Source organism: Sinohyriopsis cumingii, unplaced genomic scaffold (genome assembly GCF_028554795.1).
Source record: "Sinohyriopsis cumingii isolate HCF-2022 unplaced genomic scaffold, ASM2855479v2 utg000229l, whole genome shotgun sequence".
Classification (NCBI taxonomy): Eukaryota; Metazoa; Mollusca; class Bivalvia; order Unionida; family Unionidae; genus Sinohyriopsis; species Sinohyriopsis cumingii.
Window position 1 is genome coordinate 4,117,048 of NW_028315879.1, and position 18,598 is coordinate 4,135,645.

The window sequence follows — 18,598 nt, forward strand, 5'->3', positions numbered from 1 at the left end:
AAGACCACAGGCCCTAAGTCTAAATTGACAAAAAGCTCCAGGCCGTGTGTGTGAATTGACAATAGCACTGTTCGTGTGTCTCAGTTGATACTGAAGCCCCAGGCCATGTGTCTGAATTGATATAAAGTCTCTGGCCGTGTGTCTGAACTGACATAAAATCTCTGGCCATGTGTCTAATTTGACATAAAGTCTATGGCCGTAATTTGGTTTGCAAATCATAAGACTGTAATATTCATACGAATTATAATAAAAATTCATACGCGCGAGCGCGCGCGCACGTGTGTGTGTATGTCTGTGATTCGTCCGTCTTCCTGGTAAGAAACATTTTGCCTCCTCGTACGATAAAAAGTAACATAATTACACAGGTAAACCATATTTCATTACTATTTTAGCAACTACACAAAATATGCACACAGTTTAGTCAAGTTTAAGTCCTCTCGATTAAAATGTGATAGCCGGTAATCTGTTTTCTATCAGCTTTTTTGCATGTATGTATGTATGTATGTATTTATGTTATGTTATGTTATGTTATGTCATGTATGTATGTATGTTATGTATGTATGTATGTATGTATGTATGTATGTATGGATGGATGGATGGATGGATGGATGTATGTATCAGACATTACAAAATGCATTTGTACAAGTAAGGTTTCCTCAGGTAATTTAGTAAATATGAGACTAATTATGTAAATAAATATTTTCAACAAGCAATCAGAAATGCAAAGTTTGACAATACTTTCTAATATGGCTTGGTATTTTTATCAACAATTTATTATCTTCCTTTGTCATTTTCAGTAAGTTGAACCTGGACAATGTTGATGATGGAAAAAAAGATACTTTCATCCAAAGCAAATCAACGTACTGATGACTGCTGTTGTTATCTACAAGATAAAAGCCTTGATTAATAAACACTTAGACTAAAAAGAACCAGCAAAACAATTGTCGTTGCATAATATATCAGCTCATAATGTTGATGTTACCTATGCCGATGATATGGAAGTGGCGCACCTCTCTTTTATGATGATGATGATGATGAAAATGACGATGATAATGATGGCAGTTTGGTCGCCATGGTGGTAGTAACTATGGTTGTGACGGTGTTTGTCAATGTAAAAAATATATGCTTGCATTGTTTATATTGGTAAAGAGACCCACAAGCAACAACAACAACAGCAATAATAATAAAAATTAATAATAATAATAATAATAATAATAATAATAATAATAATAACAATAATAGTAATAATAACAATAACCTATACTGATTCAATATCAGATATGCCGTTATCTCATAAGCAGTAATTGAAATTAAGTATATTGTTGATTTATTGATTTTTACAGGCACCGGTCATTTATAGTCTTCCCGCCACGTATGACCTTTCTGAAGATACGTCTGCCGAGACCTTGCTTCACACCATCAATGTGACTGATCCACAGGGGAACACCGTAACGTGTTCTTTGACAACAACAAGCGTTCCGTTTCTAGTAAAATATATATCAGGCACAACAAGTAAGGAAAGGAGAGAGAGAGAGAGAGAGGTGTAGGAACTATGGGAAATTGGGAGAAAGCTACTGTAATATAATTAATTTATCCAAATTCTGGGGGTCGGATAGCGCATACCAAGCAATGTTGCCGTACATTCAAATGCAATATCGATAGCTTCCTTCTAGGTTTCAAAGGATATTTGACACCGATATTGAGAATTCCAGACTTTGGTAAGTTATATATAAATCAGTCGACTCTAAAATAAATTAAATGTAAAAACACGATGTTCGTCAATTGTAAACTCTGGATGGCTATTGGCGTCATAGTCTGCTATATAACTGAATAGTTCTTTTATTGTTAAATCAATCAGCTCAGTCAATATTTGTTGATGCAATTTTCGAATTATTCTATTGATTGTGTCAATAAACTACTGCATAATTTTTAGATAAATAATATCTGTGTTTCAAAAAATCGCAAGCGGGAAAGAAAATATCCACCTACCAGGGTCATCAACTCAATAACCAAATGAATATTAGGATCATCACTGGATGTACGAACAGCCTGCCATGGAGAACGTTGCCTTATGCAGGTCATATGTCCATTAAAGGCTTATGAATGTCTTCGCTATGGTCGCATCATTTTAAGTAGTCATGGATGGCAATATAGCATCTTAAATGGCAACATAGCATCAAAGAGAACTTGACCGAGCACCTCCATATCGAAATATGGCATAATAGCGTTAAAGAGAAAATCAATTTTAGTCCATAGGTTCAACCCTTGTATGGCCATAGGACGTCATGATGAATTTAATATTAGTACCTAGCTTTAACATTAGGGAATCGGTATGGAAATAAGATGCAATATGAAAACTGTCCTTTGATTTAGCCATTTTTCCTTGACGCCATTTATTTATTTAATTTTTATTTTGGGTATAAAACTGACAATATGGCATTAAGGGGATATGCAATGTTAAAAACGTCAATGGGATTAACATTGATGTGACTATTTGTGGTGAAAGAGGATTGAAAATATATATGATTGATCAACACTGTTTATGTCTGATCACCAGCCACATTAACTGGTTAACACACAGTACTACGAACTAACACACACTTCTACTGACCAACACCAGTCAACACCCGCAGCTACTAACCAGCACTAAATGTGGAAGGAGAAGCTAAAAGGTAGCGTAAGAAATAAGAAACACCTACAGCAGACAAAATACAACTTCACAAACCAAAAATAAACTGTTGGAATGTAAGGAGACAAGATGATAATAAAGTTTGTCTGCAAGCATAATATCATACATATATACCATTAGAAATGAACAGGCCGGAAGATTGGAGGTAGAGGGGGTTTAAGCTTAGTAGACACAACAGTAGGCAAAATCAAAACAACAAGAACACAAAATATAAAACACAAAATTTGTTTTGGCAATGATTGGGTAGTACCTATGTTCTGAGAGATCAGCGTGATCATAGGAAGGACTGTTTCGGTTTGTTCCGGATCGTAAATCTTACTGATAGGCAGTGGCAACTCTGGTTGTAGTTTTCTGTGGTCCATCTCCTGTTGGGGACATAGGTCATATAATTGGAAGCATCATCATCCAACTTCCAATTGTATCCTTGAAGGATCAGCGACTGTTCTGGCTACATATATTGCTGTTACGAATATTCCAGTTCCATACCCAAGTGTTATTGCCCTCTTTCCCCTCAGCATTTGTTGGACTCTTAATTGGATTTGGCTGGCATTATCTAGGGGATAACCTCCCTCAATTTTATGACTCGGTGTAAGTGGATAGATAGAACATCAACAGAGAGCTGAGAAGGGATATTGGGAAGAAATAGTGCAACACGAGCCCCCTTAGACAAGAAAAATAACAAAATTTAATCAATAATTAATAGCGGCAACTCCAATTCAACCTAATGTATGTCAACAGAATTAAATATCAGTGTCTAATTTGGATTTATTTCATCATAATAACAAGTGGTGAAAAGAGCGCAATATCCACGACTGATTGCATTACCTTCCTCTCTTGACCCCGACACACGTCTACCTATTTTCTCTAGTCTTCCTATTCTGAACGCTTCATCTCTTTCTGGACTTCCTAGTCTTTTATTCTGAAAACAACATCTCTTTCCAGACTTCCGTCTTCGGATTGTCCCGTCTCTCCCAGAAAGCCGTTTATTAAACGACAAAATTACCCCTAATTCTCTATACGGATCACTTTCTATGCGTACATAAAATTTCCTCACTTACGTTACTCAGAAGCATAACTGTCTATCCAAACACTGCATAAATTCTGACCTAATTCGATAGATCATCACTCTGGCTTCACAGCGACCGACCTAAAATTAACACGTGTGTATCTAACATTACTGTATCTCTTTACCTACGCTACCACATGCTCGATTACTATTGCATAAAATTCACAAATTTCTAGCTCAAAGCAATCCGTAACCCACAAGATTATTTAAACATTAAAAAATCGGATATAAACATACGATTATCGTTAACTCACGATAATCAGTATCGTCCTAACAGACAAAGGAAATTATTTCACGTAACCCTATGAATCCTACACATATAAAAATTTGTATCGCATGCAGTCCGTCAATTCTATCAATGAACTAGTAACTGTAAAATTAAAGAGATAAACTGCATAACAACTCTAGCATCAACATATTTCCATGGAATTGAATAAATGATACATAATTTGGATCCTAGTCATATCAGACACATTTGCATAAAACAATAAAAAAATAGAAACTTGCGTGAAAAATTAAAATTGCGTATTACTGCTGTTCTCTTTCAGAAATTGTGCACCCAAGCACTAAACCCGGTCATTTCTTACAAGACAGCCACCTGGTCCCCGTTTCTTGTTTAACGAGGAAAGCACTATTCTTTTAGGCTTCCAAAGCGGCCAAACGTCTCCACTCTCAGGAATTTTCGGAGAAAAGAATTTCGACCAAGGTCGTCACTTTAAACTCTCATTACTTCCAAAGTGTACGCCTTAATTTACCAATCGTACGCAACGGTTCCTAAATTTTACCCAATATAATAATTTCTTTCGTCAGATTTTGGACAGCCTTGAATCTCTGAACTACGTTGCATATCAACTTCCCTTTGAAAATGACTACTTGACATGGGTTTCTATCAAGCGGTTATGGTTGGTAGCTCAAATGTTTACTTTCTCGGGACAACGTTGCAAAGCCCCCAGTCAAATCCCAATGAGTCGCAGATGCTTTTCTTTCAAGTTTAACACTGACATGGGGGGGGGGGGGGTGGGTAGAAGAAAGGTCGAAATGACCCGTCACGAAGAATTTTCTGGCTTAACTGTGATAAAATTTTAATGCTCAATGCACCCAACTTTAAGGTTCAATACTTTTTTCAAAATTTTACGCTTTACAAGATAATTGTGCTGTGAAACACCATAATGCATTATTGATAAACAACTTCATTCAGTCGTCACTAAATAATGTCAAATACTGTTTATTCTTCATATTTCGATAGTTGTTGTCTCAGATGGGTCACCCGTCAACAAAGGATGTTTGGTATCAAGTCTTCGATCAGCCACTAATTTATGCTGTAATAAAACGTTGTGTTTCACAATTTCAGATACGTCCCGCGTTTGTATAGAAAAAAAAATATTTTCTTCAGATCGTAATAAATAAGTCAATATTTTACAAAAACAAACAGTTAATTTTGATGTCTTGGTTTCGGTCCAGCAAGTCTTAGGCATAGCCAGTGACTTCTTTACAAGAGTCAAATCCAATACATTTTCTTGTCACGTACGTCCTTCATGTGGTAAATCTGTGTAAATCCCTACCCACAGAAAATAATTGGTAAGTATGATAGGTAGTTAAAAGGTGACGAGTCTCTCCTACACACTGTGGTAAATATGGGTTAAATATGAATCTTATAACTTTCAGAAAACGAGTTTCTCGTGCACATACATGTTTTAGATGTCACGTCTTTGCATGAAGCGCCCATACATTTAACAGAGAATCAGCCGGGAAAGGAAATCCAAGAAATTCAATCACCGGCCTAAGACACAGTGTCCAATATTCAAAGGAGACGTGTTGTCTTGCGTAATAAGTTAATCGAGAATGGTCTTTTAAACATTTTAAGACTTAATTACTTTTGTTCACTTCCTCCAAAATAATGTTATACGATACCGATTGCAGAAGTCGTATCATGACATGTTTAATAACCTGTCAACAGTTAATCATTACCTGGCCATTTTAATATTGTTTCAAACCAAACTGCCTTGTTATTGCATTCAGATACAAACGATTAAAACGTGCATGCCATCGAAAATGACATTGTATTTTACATAACACGTAGCTCTGTACAAAGTATTTTTAAAAGAATTCTCGTAACTCAGAAGGTAAACTAAGATCACTATTCTCCTCTAATGTATTAATGGGGATACAAATTTGGACCAACAGAGTTAAAACAAAGATAAACCAGAGACCATCTGGTATGTTTGAAGCACACCACAACTGAAACAATGCACTTGGTACCTTCGTCTCTTGTATTTAAATCCTGCCCTCGCTAGACATTGGTACCTTCCAGATATGTTATCTATTTCACCTTGAACGTGTTGAATCGACTGTCAGGATCACAATACCATAACCATTGCAAGCGACGGTAAAGGTGTATTCTTGTTTTATTCGTGGTCCTCGATGTACATGTGGTGCTAACAGTAACATGAGTGAATAGATTACATCCATAGAGTGGCTTACGGACGGCACTCCTTTCTATAGTTGAGCTAGATTGTACAGAATCACTCTGGACGCAGGATACAGCACTCTTGGTTATGTAAATATACTTGATTTCTAAACAGTGACCATTCTCCAGTACAAAGGTTTGATCAAATGTCAACATGATAGCATCCAGATCGATCCATGCACATACATTTATGTCGAAGTAAAGGACACGAATTTCTAAAGGTTCTAAGACCGAGTACGGTCGTTACCGTGCATTGGCTGTCATTTAAAGACCGATGATGACATTACCAAACTCGTTCGCTGAAACAAACTTCATGACGTGTTTGTCATTCATCAAATATTCCTGTACGATTTCAGTTTGTTCTCTTAGTATATTGTATCGTCGAAAAGATGAAAGTATTGAATTGAGCAACATTAGACTTTGAGCGAATTGTCCCTTTAAATGATCGATCATGGCTTTAGCAAACCCTCGTCTTTCTTTGTCGGGTTCCACGTATTCCGAGCAGATACATTCAAGAGCTTGATGCGGTTGCTTGTTTTTTTTTTTTTCTCGACCCTGACATCGCAGGAAGAACTATTTTCCTTAGACTAATCTATAACCTTTGGCAATGGCTGAATCTCCTTCAAGGGTCAACACTTACGTGTTCACCAAACAAATGTCAGACTTGTCCACGATAACGTCGTATATTGGACCGACGAGATTGTTACATTTCCTCTTGCAAATCAGCACTATCTGATGAGTGGGCTTGGTGCCCAGATGCATAAACTTACCGTTGTTCTTTTTGCATACCAATGAGGTTCTGTTAATAGATATTAGGCAAATGTGACAGATCAACGTGCTGATTTTCTTTGATATTGAAAGAGCGAGGAATATAGCCTTTAGCCATTTCGTTATTCCAAATGTTTTCAGCATTCTGCTCACAGCCATAACCATGGTAAAATGTGGAAATTAGATTCCTTGATCTAAAAAATATTTTTAATGAAATTGTCCGCCATATTCTGAACTCATGTAAGCAATGTATGTAATGTACTAATGACAACTCTCGTTGCGGTTCTAGTAATCTTCATTCCAGTCGTCGTCAGTCAGTTTTAGAACCCAATAAGGGAAATCAGAAAGGGTTTGCTACCCACTAAATAACTTTTTCACGTCTACCCAGTGATACAATAAAGTTTTCGAATTATATTAATGGCAAACGTAATGAGCAATGCACAAGTCGGGAACGTGAATCCCCGTATTTTGAAAATAGTTTTACTGTTTCTTTTTCCTTCTGTTGATTCAATAATTCGACTTGTCTCACGAAGACAAAATCGTTATTCCTGATCACTATATCAGTGGAAGCATTTGTCACAGTAGTAACTGTATCTGATTAATCGCTTGATACTGCGAATAGAATGGAAATTATTTGGGCAATTATAGGCTTGGACGTATATTTCGTACGAAGAAATTAGTCCAGACAACACGAGATATCCACCAACAACTTGAGTGCAAATTTTCAATGTATTGGGAGGGGATAGCACTTATTGAAATTTTGGTTTCACATGAAGTAAGCCTTTCCCCTCATAGATCTATAATATTGTACGATTGTCTAGTATTAGTCCATGATAGTTTTACAGTTTTCGCTTCATTGGCTAAAAACATACGTTCTTGGTCGTTTTCTTTCGTAATGATGCTTCTTTAGATACTCGGGAGTTGATCCACAGCTCATCAGGTATGCTAAGTTCGATGCAAAAAGAGGGTTTCAAACTGGAAAGAGTGATACAAAGTTGTAAAAGACCTTGAGCTTCAGTTCGGCACTGTAGTTTCAATCATCTAGCAGGGAGACTCTAATAAATCCACAATAAATGCAGCCGCTTCCTCTTTCCAGACATGGGACATGAATTCTTTAAATCTGACCATGTAAAAACGCAAGCAATAGCTCTGAAGTTTCGGCAAGTCACAGTGTTGGTGGGTTGACGGTGGAATAATCCTCAGGGGCTGCCGAACGATTGTCTTTTTTGGATGTTTCTGACTCTCTCAGTCTTGGGGAGGAAGAGAATGATACTTATAAAAATATGGAGCATTCCTTTCCCATTTCCTCTTCAACATTGCCAAGGTGAACTTGTGCCAAAACTTCTTGCAATGTCTGAAGTGGAACATCACGTCGTCATTGCTCTGGCGTTTTGAATTGTCCCGGGAAAAGTGTGATCTTTTCATGAGGGTGAAATTATATATATATATATATATATATATATATATATATATATATATATATATATATATATATATATATATATATATATATATATATATATAATCTACTAGTACTACGATATAACCCTTATCTTTTTTTCCATATTCAACCTGTTAACATGAAAGTGCCACGAAAGATCACTCTTCTGGTTAGATGGTCAGAGATTTACAGAGAGTGATTCGAAAATACACATTCTGCAAGACTAGTGGAGTGACTTAAGATTATCCTTTTGAGATAAAATTAAAATAAATATATGGTATGTATATCACAAACATGGATAATGGGCTACAGAATGTACACAGCAGCTTCAATTACCTTAAAATTTCTCTAAGTTTGGGTCCCATAGCTGCTGATATGGTAGTAGTAGTAGTTGCTACACCTTCTGGTGTCTCATTGGTAGTCGATGTGACAGCAAATTGTGACTCTTTTACATCACTACTGCAACGCTTGCTGGTGAGTAAATTAGGTGGTGTTGATCAATAACAGTGGTTGCCTTGTGTAGGTGTAGGTAAAGTAAAAGTAGGTCTTGGTCAGTAAGACTGTGTGTTGGCTAGTATGTGTGAGTTTGGTCAGCATTGGTACTTGTCAGTTACATCCGTGTTCAATCATCCCAATATAGTCCCATCGTGTTAGTCTGATGACGTTTCCCCCAACACGCCATACTGCAATTTGTGTAACCGAAACGAAGAAAAGCAAATAAAAATATGCATTACAGCATCTAAAGGATTTGTTTCAAACTATGTATATCTCGCATTAAATTTTCTCTTTGATCCAAAGCCGTCCTACTCAGCACCTCACCTCAATGTTTTTTAAATTTCTGTTAAATTCCCCTTTACGCCGTAATCATTTTTGACGCTATATCACCATTTATAGTTAATAGTGCAATTAAATCTTATATATATATATATATATATATATATATATATATATATATATATATATATATATATATATATATATATATATATATATATATATATATTGTGATGTGACTGATCCGGTGATCTAGCGGTTAGAGCGTCCGCCTCTGATGCGGGAGGTTGCGGGTTCGATTCCCAGTCGAGTCATACCAAAAACGTACAAAAAATGGTACTAATAGCTTGGCGCTCAGCATTAAGTGGTTAGTGTTATGACTGGTCGGCCTGGTGTCAGGATAATGTGACTACATTTTTGCGGCATAATGCCCAAGTGCTAGACATCACTTTAAAATGTCACACTGCAGACATCGTATCGATATGACTGAAAAATTGTTAAAGATACGATAAAAATCCAAATCCATCACACACATATTGTAACGGATCTTTGTTCAGCATCAAATCATAGAATTCAAATATTTCATATGAATGATTATCCAGTATGCTGAAAAAAGGCCTATTTTACAACAAATTTATAATTCTGTAGCGGTCAAGATAATTTTGGAACTTTGCAATGCAAAAAATAACAAAGTTTTGTTTGTATGTGTGTACGTACGTATGCGTGTTAAATTAGCATATACTATCCAAATGATTGGATTAGCGGTATACCAATTTTGGAGGATTTAATGCTAGCTACATACAAGGAGTTTAAACACCCCACTATCAACGATCCAGCTACGAAGACAATTCCCGTTCTCATTAGTAGAATTTCCACGAGCTCAGTTATTTAAGATAATGACATTTGTTTCTGCATAACCCGATCATTCAAATTCACGCAAAAATGCATTTACAATATTCCTTTTTTTGTAGAATATGGAATATACGTACAGAGCCTCCCAAACCTCAGTTATAACACGAGGAGCACTTATGCATTGACAATAACATGCACGGACGGAACCAACCCCACTTCAAAAATTTTTACAGTTTATTTAATCAAGAACTCTCCGCCTGTAATCACCAATCTTGCAAGTAAGTCAGTATTCTCCATAACTGCACTCCATGCCAGACAGACATGTATCGAAAAGGGAGGTAACACACGACATTATTGTATGATCCTTTAATGCAATATGATAGCGCATATATTTCAATAAAGATTTTGCGGACACAGTATTCTAAATTGACATGAGTTCCATATTATTTTATAGCTGCTATCATCGAAACACCTTTTAGAACTGATGTTGCGTAACATTTTTGTAACAATAGTTCGCTCGGTTACTAGAAATGAATGAATCACGATTATCTAACTAGAACAAATATAGATCCTGCAAATCTAAAGTGTGATTCAATTTATACATATCCGTTAACTACCTGGTCATCTTGCTCAAATTCTAAATGATGATAAATTTACAGAAACAAAAATACTTTAGCTTATCAGAAGCGAACGGTATAAACAATCAATCCGACTTATGAAGCAAAATAAAAGAATGGAACTTAAATTTTTGAGGAATATAAAGACAACTCAATCGGGCATGAAAGAAGAGAATCGATAATGCATTTTAAATATTGCGAAACATTTCAAATTAAATTACATTGGTGATCGTCACGATTAATGCGTAAAGAAAGATATTTTAACGTATGCATTTTTGAACGAATTGACACGTGTGTATTAATAACTATAAACCTCGTTCAGCACATTATTTTGATGCACCAGGACTAGTTCACGATGCCTGTTTGAACATAACTCGGGTCTAATAAGGATGTATTTTAATTACTGAATCTGGAACCAGAAACCAGCGGAGGAGTAAGTGTGACTTATTAGATTTACCAAACCAAACCCAGAGTATAATGTGGACATTGAATATTATTTACCTGACGGTCACATTCAAACAAGGAACGATGCAAAATATGATACACTATGATGAAGGCAGTAGGGTTTTATGTTTCAACCAATGCCTGTACGAAACATGGACATGGCTGACAAAGACCTTATACAACGAATCGAAGGACCTAAAGAAATTACGTCTTGGAGTGTCTACTACAGAAATTTTAGAGGTAGATTTAGACGTTCCGAAACATATGAGCGACTATTTTAAAGAATATGCTTCTGTATGAGATAAATTAATTCTTAATATATCACAAAAGTTGTGCAATACATTCAGTGGAACAATTGCCATGTAATTCTAGCTATTATTACCTAATTTATCGTCAATGTCTCTTAGATCTTCACCGTTCTCTCTTGCAAAACACGGACAGATGTAAGTCGTGTTGTAAACGATGGGTGGGAAGATAATGGCAATAAAATCAACAGAGACTTTTTGCATTCTGCTTCAACCAAATCTAGTCCAAACTTTGTCTTTGCGCAGTGTGCAACAATACATATAATGTAGGTTATTTAATGTGCATTTACTAGCTGGGACTCCAGACAATAATAGATTTTAACTGTTTGTGCATCAGAATAGAGACATAACTATACATTGCGTGCACATCAACATTTTCATTACTCTTTATCTCTAAATGCCTTCCTTGTTTAAGATTTGCAGATCTATTCCCTGTTCATTGTAGTCTAGTATCATGTGTAATTCTTAAGTCAAACAACAGTCAGTGTAAAAATTACTTACGCTAATAATGCTGATATGAACGAAGTTTTGTTGTACAAGTCAGAAAAATGTGCATACTTTTGTTAATTGTTGATCCACCATAGGCCCCAATGAACAAAACACGTTAGGTAGGTCTTTAAGAGTAATCATTAATTTTTCCTACTGCCGGATTGAAGTACGATCAAAGATCAGGCGAACGTACATTATTATGTAACATTTAAACTCCTTTTAGATTCGCACTTGGTGAATCAGGTATTACATTTGTTGATGCTGCATTAGCAGCAAAAGTAATAATTATCATTCTTGGTGGCGGAAGAACTTGGTATAACACCTGTGAGAATCACCGACCTGTTGCTGTTGTTTTTTGTTATTACCGTTATTATTATTATTACTATTATGTTTATTCAGGTTCTGTTAGTATTTCAACATCTTCTACTTCCGGAACCACCGTGTTCAACGTTATCTCAACCGATCCGGAAAACGACCAGCTTTCGTACAGCATGACGTGTAGCCCTTCCCCCTGCATTTTCATTATTTATGCTTGTAAGTACATTATGCCTTTTTAAAAACAATTATGTGATGAAACCTGATTTCAAATTCCGAATAAATATATAATTTTTTTTATCGCAATTCTCTACGAATGGAGTATAAACTAAATTAATATGTATGTATGTATGTATGTATGTATGTATGCATGCGTGCGTGCGTGCGTGTGTGTGCGTGCGTGCGTGCGTGCGTGTGTGTGTGTGTGTGTGTGTTGACTGTTGAATGACTGAATGGAAAAAGGTATTGACGGATAGGTTAATGTTAAGTTCCAAAGGATCTAATTTGTCAAGTTACATCCAATGTTTTATTTTATTTCTTTCTTTAGCGGGACTAATCCAACTTAATACAACCCTAACAGGGCACACAACCACCGGCTATGATCTCAGCATCACAGTTAGTGACGGGAAAAACACGGTTGGACCGAAGGTGTTAACAGTCACTATAACAGGTAATTTTGTAATGGAAGTAACCACCAACTCTTATCAGAGTGTTGTATATTCGTACGAGTTCCCTCATCTTGTTAGTAGTGTAGATCTTTTTGATTCAGGTATCAATCGGATAACGTTGAACAGCGAGACAATCCGACAACCAGAACATATATGTAGATTTCTAATGTAAATCCCCAAACGCTGAAAAAGAGCCAAAAGTAATCTTATGTTGCTTCCCAGATTTACAAGGAATTTGTTGTTGTGGTTTGTTGTTATTGTTGTTTTGTTTTTGTTTTTTTTGTTGTGCAAAAACTTATTCTGGTTAGATGTACAAAAATGGATCCTTATTAAAGGAATACGAGTTGAAAATAACGATCGACGACGTTTCAACTAGCAATTAAATACCTGCAATTGTATTGCCTTCGTTGCTATTAATCCTCAAATCTTGTTTAAATCAATGACGTAATAAAAACGACTGGATTGAGATATCTTGATATGGTCAAAGTTTACAATGAAGTCATTGTCTAGAACGCGACAGCAAAGGATGAGGATTGGCGGGGCGGATGACAGAGGCTCTCTTGTCTGTTGCCTGATGGATTTGTAATTTAGTTCTCTAATGCTTTGATAATAAGCACAAACTCTAAATTAAGGAACCAGATTTTATATCAGTACCACATGCACCATAAGAACCAAACTGCACTACTATAATATAGGTAAAGAATGCAAAGACCGTGCAACTATGGAACCAAAATCGTATTGAATTGTTGACTAAAACGGATGGAAGTGATCAGTACCGGTTAGTGTTACAGCATCATGTTACAAGCACAGAGCTTGTATTTTCTATAGTTTCCATTACTTTGTTGCGAAACCGATTTAAATAGCTGTAACAAAAAAAAAAGAATGCGTTTCTTCGAGAAAACGCATGAAATCAATTTTCGTCGCAATGTCGCTTCAAGTTAAATAGAACTGTCATCTGCAGAGCAGTCTGCATCTGAACTAACCAGTTCTCTTCGACTATTATCGCTATGCAACGGAAACACAAACTGCCAGGGTCTGGGGGAATAACATCGTTGGTACCCGGACTAAATTTGCAGGCTAATGTTATTGTGCGGAATCTAGAGATTACGTACTTTCACTAAGATGGATGGTCACAGTTATCTGTGGTCTCGGGAACACCACAAGTGTAACGCAGTTGTCAGCAATAGGGGGAAAAGTGGAAAATAAACGCGAAACTGAAATGAGGCACATCAAGTTTGTAAAGCTAGAAGACGCTGTGAACATTAACAATGCCCGATTACATTTATAATGAATAATAGAACACGACAACTCACATTTAAGATAAGCAAAAAAAACTTTAACTGTAAGCTCAATTTTATTTTTTAATTTGCATATTAAAAGAGCAATATAAATAAAAACAATAGACAAATCTGTCACTGCTCGAAATAGGAACAATTGATTTTGTTCGATTTCTCCATAGTGGCTACGTGAATAATGCAACATACCCAAAAATTATGTATAAAAATAATATCGGTACCTTTTTGAAATCTATTTATCAGCAGATTCAAATCGATAACGGTATTTTAGAAATGAAACTACGACGATTAGAAAAAAATTGTTCATGCGTTACTTTTTCAGGTATAAATAACAATCCGGTCATCAATAATCTTCCCCTGGGTTCACCTTTATCTGTAGCAGAAAACACAGCCCTGGGAAGTACAGTATATACCGTCAGCGTAACGGACCTTGATCCTGACACTCACACTTGGACGATGACGTCATCACCTGGAACAGGAATGTCTTATTTTACTCTTAACAGTGCAAGTACGTGCAGCAGTTGTTCACTTTGTGAACGTTTGTTTTACGTTTGGATCTTCATGTCTCTGTCTCGTATTTGTAAGTTACTTTCCGGACAAGGTTCTCATCACATGTGTGTGTGTGTGTATTTGTGTGTGTGTGTGTGTGTGTGTGTGTGTGTGTAAACTTCATTTAAACTTAATGTAAGTGCTTTCTTTAGTGGCTGATTTGGAATATCGCACGTTTTAGAGTCATTTCAAGATCAATGGACAAAGCGACACTATTCATCCTGGTCGCAATAAACTAGCGATAAGACGAGATCAAATATAGTTGCGAAACGATAACAGGAATCTGCCGCTATCTCGTTTCGTCTCCTTGATGTTGTCAGTTTGATATCTTGTCATTTTGTTTTATTGGGCGAGGCGACAACGCCAGATGCACAAGGCAGACACAAAAGTTTTTCGAAATGCCTTATCAACGACTGAGGTAAAATAATTACTTTAATTTGTACGTTGCCACTCTCATGTACAAAATAAATATATTAGCGACTTTATAGAAACCACTCAATATAAAGTAATCAGTATGATATTTATCAGGAATGTTTGCTGTTTCCTAAAGAAACATACAATCAATTTACGTTATTCATCTTGAACGTATATCCCTTATAACAACATATTAAACTCTTCTGGCTAAAAGGAACATGTTTTATATTGCAAATAACAAAACTTTATTATGATCATTGTTTATTTATTGGGTTATCTACATGGTTTAACCTTTTCGTTCATCTTTCTTTCCTTCAAATTTGTATTTACTGATTTAATTGTTTTTTATAGCCGGGGTTATAACAACGTCTGCAACCAATGCGATTAACTACGAAACGCTTGCCACATCCTCTTTCACGTTTACCATTACGGTTAGCGACGGAACCACCACAGATTCTGAAAGCCTGACGATTGCCATCTCCAATGTAAACGAAGCTCCAACCTTCAACCAACCCAGCTACAGCATATCCTATAACGAATCAGCGGTTAGTAAAGAAAAGAATATTGAATAACATTTCTTGGTTGCCCCTGTTTCATGATCTGACATTTATATTTTGTGTTTGTGTGCTTGCTTGCATGTGTAAATATGTATCGTCTTGTCTCGTATTTTGCTGCACTGTCATTAACTTACTGTTCTGGAAAGACCGCGTTTTTCAATTACGTCATGACCACACGATTCGGTTACATTTCTCAACATTGATTCAGATGAAGAGAACAACTGATGGAAACTTGTTACTGTTGTTTTTGGATTTAACGCCAATTTTTAGCGCTATATGTCAGGTTGTGGGGACAATTTGCTGATGCTTCATGGCTATATATATATATATATATATATATATATATATATATATATATATATATATATATATATATATATATATACATATATATATATATATTTCTTCTAATAGTTAATTCGTACGAAAGAGCACCTAGGATAATGACAATGAGTTATATGTAAGATTATGACTTTAAACTGATTCTGGATACAGAGAAACTGTATGTATGTTGTTAAACTATTACGCAACGACCCGTTTGTATTTAAATTGATACGATCAGGCAAAGACGCCTTTGTTTGTTTTGCACTCAGTCAGTGATGTCATGACCGGCTTGGAGCAAGTTCGAGCTTTTGGGGGATAGGAAACAGGTAAATGCTAAATTACTCAGTGGCAGTTTTCAAAGAGACCAGACCATGTCCAATCGAAACTGAGAGATTCGATTCTAGGGCGGAGTCTAAATAAGTAATTTGTCTGGACGACGTCCATTCTCACGTGATTACACGTTTGAATGTCGCCATCGGTAGATCATAGAGCAGTAAAGAGGCATTAGACTGTACTCCAAGTGACGAAGTTGAGGGTTCGTTAAAAGCCAGGAAGGAATTTTAGGGAAATTTCTAGTTTCGATTTGCGGACAAAGGCTTCTTGAAGAAGCTTTCCTAGTGGGTGTAGAGGTGACATTCGAGGATCCGATAGAGGGAATACACGTGGAGAGCACGTGGAAGGTCTATTGTGACGTAAACAATTTGTCTGGAGACGCAGTGCCGGAGGAAACGAGGAAAGAGTACCGGAAGTGTCGGAAGAACCGATCCGAAAGTGCAAGGAGTGCATGTAGTCAATGGCACCGGAAGTACGAGAAGAGTAACAACAGCCGGACAGATGAGTAACAGAGACAATACTGAAGGGAAACACTCTCACTTAAGAGTTTAATTTCATATGATGATAGTAACGGTTGCTACTGGTGGTGGTGTTGCGAGCTTGTAACTTCTTACAATGTGTCCGCTTTATTTGGCTATCGTCATGTAGAGGGTGATCGCCCTGGGTATTGTTGCTCTGATCGAGTAAATATTAAAATAAAGTGTGAAATTATAGATGGAATAAATATAGATCTGTGCAGATATATAGAACATAATCACACGAGCCCTCGTACATGAGAAAAAAATCAATTACATAAACAACTGGGATAATACGTTACATTAGGAAGATACCCTTAAAATATCCCTCACCGAATTTCAAAAACAAATATATTTCTTTAAATAGCCGATCTCTTTTAAATGATAGAATTAGCTCATCATATAATCGAGTGATCGATCGAAGTCATTGTCTTGTACAACTTCATAATATGCTTATTTCGGTCCACTCCAAGTTCAGTATGGTGGTTCTTCTCGGTCCTTTCGCTATTTTCCTTTTCCATCCTCCCTACACTCTCGCCTCTCAGACTCTGTGTGGGTAGGTGGATACGTAAATAAGTAGATCTTGGACATGTATGTACGTGGATATGTCAGTGGATACTTCAGCTGATACGTTCGTGGATACTTCCGTGGATACATACGTGGAGCTATTTACCCTTTCAAAATAAACAGAAGCAACCTAAATCTTCTGTCAGTTATTTTTCTAGGAGATCATTACTCCGCTCTCATTATGTCAGAGTGGGTCGAAGGTTCTTTCTGGGTTTTTTTCCGGGTTCTCCCTCCACCATTAATACCGGCCGCCATGTATGGCCTATCGTGTGCTGAAAAATGGCGTTAACAACAACAACAACAACAAAAACAACATTATGTCAGGTATTGCTCTACCGGAATTCAAACAAATATCAAAGTCTATCTGGTCACGCTAAATATGGCAGACAATAAAATAACCTAGTTTCACAAGCTTAATGTACTTCCTAATGGCTATTTCATCACTGATTCCCATTAAAAATACACGAGACATAACAGTTCCGTTCTCGTCTCAATTACACAAATGAATGAATTAAATTCATTACATGATTTAACTGCGTTATTTTCAGCGAATACACACATTTAAGTCGTTATCATACATGAAATCATCTAAGATCGGTGCATTCAAACGGATTCTTGTAATTCATATCAACTAAAGTAATGCATGAAATTCTTAAGATTCCTATAACAATCAAGACAATAAATTTAAACAATTCGTGAAACTTATATAAAGATCATTGTACAAATTCAGAAAGATGAACTCAGCACAGTTACACTGATATCAAGAGAATTGATCTAAGGATTTAAACAAATAAATTCGTGTAAATATATACAATTAAAATCAAGCAAATCATTATATTGGTATCAACGAATTACATGAAATCGATGCAAATACCTTGTGCTTTCAAGCTTTCTTTGCTTCTACCGCAAAATTCGTGTCCGTTGACCTTCCAGACATCCGGTCAAACACTAAAATGATGTTTTCAACTTTGACTTGTTTGCTAATTCTCTTTTGTTCACGAGAAAACTGCTAATCTCCTAATTCCGAAAACTTTGAAAATGTATGCTATTTTAAGATTCCTGGCGGAATATGTTATGGTTTATTGGGTTAATATGTAATATGAGAACCTGGTAGACCCAAGGAAGTTAATAAAATTCTCCTGAAAACTG

The 18,598-nt window shown here is 36.3% G+C and overlaps 1 protein-coding gene across 2 annotated transcripts in view; it reads left to right on the forward strand.

Annotated features, from left to right (window-relative positions):
* Nucleotides 1–1,307: 1,307 nt before the first annotated feature.
* Nucleotides 1,308–18,598, forward strand: part of LOC149774463 (cadherin EGF LAG seven-pass G-type receptor 2-like) — a 46,146-nt gene continuing 28,855 nt past the window's right edge. For both annotated transcript variants that reach the window (XM_089945183.1, XM_089945182.1), the window contains exons 1-6: nt 1,308–1,512; nt 10,177–10,335; nt 12,312–12,446; nt 12,775–12,897; nt 14,513–14,698; nt 15,505–15,698. In XM_089945183.1, the coding sequence (XP_089801309.1) occupies nt 12,404–12,446; nt 12,775–12,897; nt 14,513–14,698; nt 15,505–15,698 (546 nt within the window). In that variant the 5' untranslated portion in view covers nt 1,308–1,512; nt 10,177–10,335; nt 12,312–12,403. The remainder of the gene's footprint in view (nt 1,513–10,176; nt 10,336–12,311; nt 12,447–12,774; nt 12,898–14,512; nt 14,699–15,504; nt 15,699–18,598) is intronic.